Source organism: Mesitornis unicolor, unplaced genomic scaffold, assembly GCF_000695765.1.
Source record: "Mesitornis unicolor isolate BGI_N332 unplaced genomic scaffold, ASM69576v1 scaffold6586, whole genome shotgun sequence".
Taxonomy (NCBI): Eukaryota; Metazoa; Chordata; class Aves; order Mesitornithiformes; family Mesitornithidae; genus Mesitornis; species Mesitornis unicolor.
The window spans coordinates 845-7,458 of record NW_010191590.1 but is presented as its reverse complement, the minus strand read 5'-3'; the positions used below and the strand labels follow the sequence as shown (position 1 = coordinate 7,458).

At 36.1% G+C, this 6,614-nt stretch overlaps 1 protein-coding gene across 1 annotated transcript in view; it reads right to left on the bottom strand.

The window, feature by feature from the left end:
* Positions 1 to 6,252, bottom strand: part of ANO2 (anoctamin 2, calcium activated chloride channel) — a 28,893-nt gene extending 22,641 nt beyond the window's left edge. The window contains exons 1-2 of the mRNA XM_010186782.1: positions 6,244 to 6,252; positions 5,292 to 5,392 (exon numbers count right to left, since the gene is read on the bottom strand). Coding sequence (XP_010185084.1) covers positions 5,292 to 5,392; positions 6,244 to 6,252 — 110 coding nt within the window. The remainder of the gene's footprint in view (positions 1 to 5,291; positions 5,393 to 6,243) is intronic.
* Between the last annotated feature and the right edge of the window lie 362 nt (positions 6,253 to 6,614).

The following is a 6,614-nucleotide window of genomic DNA, read 5'->3' as shown; positions in this document are numbered from 1 at the left end:
GTCTCGCTGTGACTGTGCAGCAGCTGAGATAAAATTTGGGTGTGTTTAGATGTGAAGTCTGTACATGTGTGATCTAATTCTCTGGTTATAGCACCACGGAGTCAAGTTATGGAGTTTAATGCATACACACAACCCTCCTGAGAACCCAGTAACTAAAATGATAGCTGTTGTCTTTAATGTTTATTTGGGAATACGCTAAATCCAGGGCTCAGTTACTCAGAATAATTTTTAATTTTTCATCTAGCTATCTATAAGCCAGGCGTGAGGAGTGGCATCTTTAACCATTTTGAGCTAAGCTTTAAAGAGTGTTCTTATTTTTATTTTTATGTAATTTTTTAAAGGATCAGCTAACTGAAAGGAAGCCAAAATAATTCTTTCAAATATTCTGCAAAAAATGTACCTTTGTGTCATATCCAAGCATGTGAAGTTTCAGACCAAACAAAAATGTGTCAGAAAGTTAAAGGAACAGAGAACAGAGATTTGTACAGTGTTATTCTCCAGCAATACAGCAGTAGGCCAATGAAAATGAGTTTTGCAGAACTCTATAGCTGCCCATATGATTATGTTATTAAAACCAAGTAAGGTTTGGAAATACATTTGTGTGAAACCTTTTTTTTTTAATTATTCAGATCAACACTTTTAAACAAAACTGACAGACAATAATAATCAAGAGTTATTTTAGCTCCTGATTTCTGCATGCCAGGCAGTCTTACTAGTGAGAAAGAGGTGGGTTTGCCTATTCAGGATGAGTTTCCAAGAAGCTTTGTGCTAAAGGGGCACATACATTCAAGTTTCATAACCCCACTGGTAGCCATATGAATCTGGACAAAGACAGAAAACTGTAGAACTCTAGTATAGTCATTATTTCTGGTTCTTTTGCCAGTGAATATCAAAAAGCAAGAAAAATTATTGAAAATTAAAATAATCAAAGAATGAATGAATATAGGATGAGAGATAAAGAAAATTAAGAACAATTGTTTATAAGAAAGATATGTCTAGAGCAGTTAAAAATGTTGCTGTGGTTTCTCACAAGGGATTGGCACCTTTTAGAGAACTCTTTTAGATAAGAAGTGGGAACATGGTTCAATTAGCTGTTTGTAATTTTTAAAGTGACCAATAAAAATCCTATTATGCAAGGTAGTTTTCTTCTGAAGAGAGCATAAAATCACTACAGGAAAATGTTCCATCTCTGAAAAATCACAAGCTTTTCAGAAAAAAAGAAGAGAGAAATTAAAACCAAAGTGATCCTGGCTGGGCTGCAAGCACATGGTGCACTTACACTAAGCCTTCTTTAAAAAAAAAAAAGACAGATGATTCAACAGTTGCACTATTTATACACTAAAGAGTAGTAGCCAGATTTGGGGCATCTAGACGAAGACATGAAGCTGATGAAAAATGAGACATTTGTGCAGTAAGACAGAGTGAAACACAGAGAGCCATATTCCTACAGCCTGTTCACATAAGGAGAGTTCTTCACATATTCACAGGTAGGGAGTACAAGAAGGAGGCAGAGGGAGAATGAAAGGACCGAAATCTCTCATCTTGTTCCACAAATTTATGGTATAGTTATGGTTCCTTGGCACACTTAGACCTCCTGGATTCTATTGGAGTTTCAATTGCATTTAAGATGTATTGATTTCTCAAACAGAAGAAAATAACAACCAAAACCAGGAAAGAATAAAAAGGAAAAAAACTACCCCATTAATTAAGAGTAATTTATTAAAGTTGAAAAGCAACATAAAAAATAACAGCTATGAAAAAGATATTTTATTAACTTTTAGCATTTTCATCCAGCATAGTTAAGTGTGTTTTGAAGTAAGTGACGGAAACTGATGTTGAATAAAAAGGCCAAAATCATGGTCCCACTAACATCAGTGGGAGTTTTGTCGTTGACTTTAATAGGGTCAAGATTTCACCCTAAGGGTTCATCACCAAGGTCAAAGACAGAGAGTAATAAAATAACTACACAGATTTTTTTTGTTATAAGTTCAGAAAAACTATACTGAAGAAAAGGAGTCTTAAAAGAATTCTAGGTTAAGGCTGTCAAGTCCTGCAGCATTTTAGGGTCAGTTCTTGTGGCAACAGTAAAAGAATTTTGATATATGATGTATCATAGTGAACTATGGCATATTTACATCTGTTAAACTTGTGAATTCCAGGCCCAGAGAACACATATTTCAATTCAAGAAGGCTTAGTTTTCCATGATGGAAATGTTGTTGTATATACCTAGCTGTTTTTGTATTATTTGGTGCAGAAATTGAAAAAGAAATCACAGAAAGGTTTAGAAGACCAGCAAGTCACATCTGTCATAGCTGTGCAGCCGTTTCTCTAGAAACGCTAAAGGAAAAAACAAGGATGCGTCCCAGTGACCCCAAACAGTGCAGGGCTGTCATCTGAAGTTTAACTCCATAACTCCTCAGCCAGCACTGACCATGGATAAGCCAGAATGAAGGCATCGAATGATGGTTCCCAACTATGGCGACATTTGGGGTGATAGGGACATAATGAATAGCTGTGGCTTATAAATTCAGTCTGTCATCTACTTTTTTTGAGGGAAAGTATTTTTGAGGGGAAAGAAACAACAAATGGAAGTAAGGCTTTGTGATCATCTGCAAAGCAATCAAAATGTCTTTCGTTTTATGGTGAATAAAATCAAAAGATTTTCTGAAAATAATCCTGAAATCCTGAGATTTCAATAAGGAAGAAACTCTTTTGATCTGTGTCATCATATAAGTTAGCAGAGAGATACTTCTATGTTACAGACATACAGAGGATAGTTCCAGATTCTGAAGAACAGATCATCATTCATGATAGTCCCTTTTGCCTCTCCATATGAGTAAGGTCAATTGCAGCACTTGCACTTTTCCCTCAGTGAAAATATAGGGAGCCAATTAAAGAATTCATATTAATCACTCTGACTCTCATTCACGCCAATGAGGCACAAGGCAAGTTAAAAAAAAATGAAGCTGCTGATATATCAGTCTTTTTCCACAGGAGGACTGTTCAGCAGAGTCCTGTGCAAAAGTAGACACTGGAAAACAGAACAAAGGCCCAATAAAGACAGAGATATTCTGTGAAGGAAAATAAAAAAAACCTTATTGACAGAAAAAGAATGGTCTAACAGAGGACATGAGATAACTGTAAGAAGGTAGCAGAATGCAGATAATAGAATACAGTAGGCAGCCACACAAGAAGGCTGTAGGGCAGCCTAGGGAAGTAGTTGGTTTGCCATCCCTGAAGTTATTTAAAAGATGGTAGATGAGGTGCTTAGAGGCATGGCTTATTAATGGACAGGTTCTGGAGGGATTTGAAGATCTTAAAGGTCTTTTCCAACCAAATGATTCTATGATTATATGATCCTATAATTTATCTGTACATCTGTCACATCTCCTAACAACAGCAGGATAGACATAGTACATTGCATGTGAGACACAGATATGCCAAAACAACTACTCACTCAATACATGCATGTTTGGAGTCCCTTTTGGTCTGGATTTATATGTGTCCAGCAGACCTATGCACAGCCCTCTGAAAATCTGATTGATCGGTACTCAAATTGTGTCTGTGTGCCTGTGTATGTGGGGCAGTCCGAACTGGTATAGTGGCCCAAGCAGAAATAGAAGGCTAACTCTGATTTGATTAATTTTTCAGTAAAGCATTGTGTTACTCCTGGCACAAACAGGTAGGGTGAGAAGGGCCAAACCCTACAGATATACACAGGATTTTCTTGAGAATGCAGACAAACAAAGGAAAATCAGATGTGCTTATTTTAGGATGATATTATAGTATTGTGACTTAAAGGAGGTATTTCTCTGGGAAGGAGAGGATGAAAGTATGTTTGTTTTCAAACAGTTATTCAGCTTTAAAAATTGAGTCCACCATAGGTTGTTGGCAGAAGGGTGGGGGAGCAGAAATAAGGGAGAAAAATGAGATGAAATTGTCACATTCTTGCACCAAGAGTGTAGTGAGGGAAATAATTTGACAGAAATGTTCTGTTTGGACTGGATCAGCCTCTGCTTTCATAAGTCAAAAATAATAAATACAGTATATGTAACATCATAAAATCCCCATTAAAAAAGTACAGTAGCAGTAACTTTTCAGAAGACAGGAAAAAAAATCAAACTAATTTTACACTGAGAAAGCTTTAAGCCATCAACATGTCAGATATTTTGGGAATGATTTACCACCCTTTTCTCAAAATAAACTGTAAACTCAATGAGATGTAGACAGAAAACAGGCCTCCCTGTTGAACTTTGACACAAGAATAATGAAAACATCCATAACACACATTTGATTTGTTTGGGAATTTTTTTTGCTTTTTATTTAAATTACTTCCAAAAAAGTCTTTTGCTAGGAGAAGGGAGAAAAAGGGCTCATTTAAAAAATATTTCATAATCTTTTATGCATCACTCAACTAGGTTTCTAATTAGCATCTTCAAGGCCTTCCTTAGGGATGTAATCCAAAAGCTACTGACACCAGAGCTGAAAGATTCTGACTTCAGAAGTTCAGTGAAGTTGAGTCTTGTGTCTAAGCCAGACTCATCATCTAAATACAACATGTATGACCACTGCCACCAACAAGGATGATCCAGTTAACAGAAACAAGAGCAAACCTCCCAAGAGACAGGAGCAGGACATTCTCTGTGAGCTCTTAGTGCTTGGAGATCCCCTTGACACTAATAACAGACCAACAGAGATTTTTTTCTGTATTAGAGCAGAGGACAGTGTGCACTAAGCATCCTGTGGCAAACAGACACTGAGCAGTGTGTCAGCATTTCTCCCCTACTCCAGCTCCTGCATCATACAGTGACATATTGATGTACAGGCACCTTAGAAACATGTGGACTTCATGTGTAAACCCGTAAAATAGTCATAGATCAAGTAATACATTTTAATATCTTTTATGAGCTATTGCTTTTCTCCATGCCATTTCTACTCCACTTTATACTAATTTGTATTCAATACTGCTACCCTGAAAGCTTCTCTGAAACTTCCCAAGAGATCTATCATCCCTTGCCTGTTTTCCCAGGTTTCTAAAATTAATATAGATCAAGTATTTAATACATTCAATGACTTTTTTTAAGCCATTTACTGCAGATATAGCAAATTATGCAACCTAAAATACAGCCAGATCATTTCATCACAACCAAAAATGTGATTTATCATCACATCCAATTAGAACCCACTGAAGGCAGTGGCAAAAATCCCATTCAGCTGAATAAGGATTAAGCCTTTAATTTACTGTGTCATAGGAATAACGCATGGTAATGAGGAAGGCTGGGATACATACGGGATTCCAATTTCAAACAGATTGTTTTGAATCAGTTGTTTTCCAAGCATAATGATGCTCAGCTGAATACAGAGTTCCATCAAACAGCCTCCTGGAGCACACTGTAATTAAACAAAACCATAGAGTGTGACGGGAGTAAGAGTTAATTCAAAAGTACCCACTTGGAAAAGCTATTGATGTCTATATATGCCTGCCTGCCTTGCCACCAATTTGTACAGGAGCAAGAAGCTCATTGATCATTGTGATTCTATCTTTAACAAGGTATTTCATCTCCACTTATAAAACTGAATTATGGAAAATATGCAGAGCTCTGAAATAACTTACTGTGCCCTGGGGCTACTGTATTTTCTTTAAAAATATTTACTATATAATCAATGTAATAAACATAATGCAGTATCACCAATACTCTTCCAACCTGATGTCTCCCAAGGGAGGAGGAAATCTTCAATCTTGCAAAGATGTATGCATAAGCTTTATGGTAAATCGTTGAGTAAGTAATGATTTTCAAGGGAATACCCACAGTAGTTAAAAGGAATTTTGTAAAGAAAATGTTTACAGGTTTAGCGGAAAATTACTATAGCTTTTTAGGATATTAACATTGCTAGGCTTCCAGTGATATATGAAATGTGAAGCACATTCAAGTTCCAGCTCTGCCACAGGTTTCCCAAGGAAAAATCATATAATGTTTGTGCCTTAGTGCTCAGCTGTACAGCATAGAAATGGCAAAGCTTTATCTAGGAAAGATCATGAAGTACTCAAAACTGCAGAAAGAAAGAACATACAGGTGCCTTAGATGGAAAATTTGAGGTTTGTCTATTTATGTTGAAGATTTAACATCTTGTTTTAACATGTTTTCTATTTTTCCCTTATTGTCTAGACTCCACTGAAATACACTGTACACTGTATCTCTATTTGTTTAGGATTTTTTGGTTTGAAATTAATGTGTACTCACCTCTTCCATTCGATAACCATCAAACACATACACATAATGACCAGGACGGCCAACAAATCTGAAAGAAATAGCAATATATGAAATAATATAAAAATAGGAAAAAAGTTAACTTGAACAACATAACCATTCATATTAGCGAAAATAATTCAGAACTACTTCAACATGAATTTTAAAATACTCAACACCTATTCAACTTGGATTCAACTGGGAATACACATCCTAACTCACATTCTCTTGCATCTGAGTAATGATCTGAATGGAGTTATTTACATGTCTATACACATTCAAGGCTCTTCTGACTACACAGGAAGAAGCAGTGATATTGACTTCATTATAACCATGCAACACACAGAAAAAGGTTGAAAAAAGAA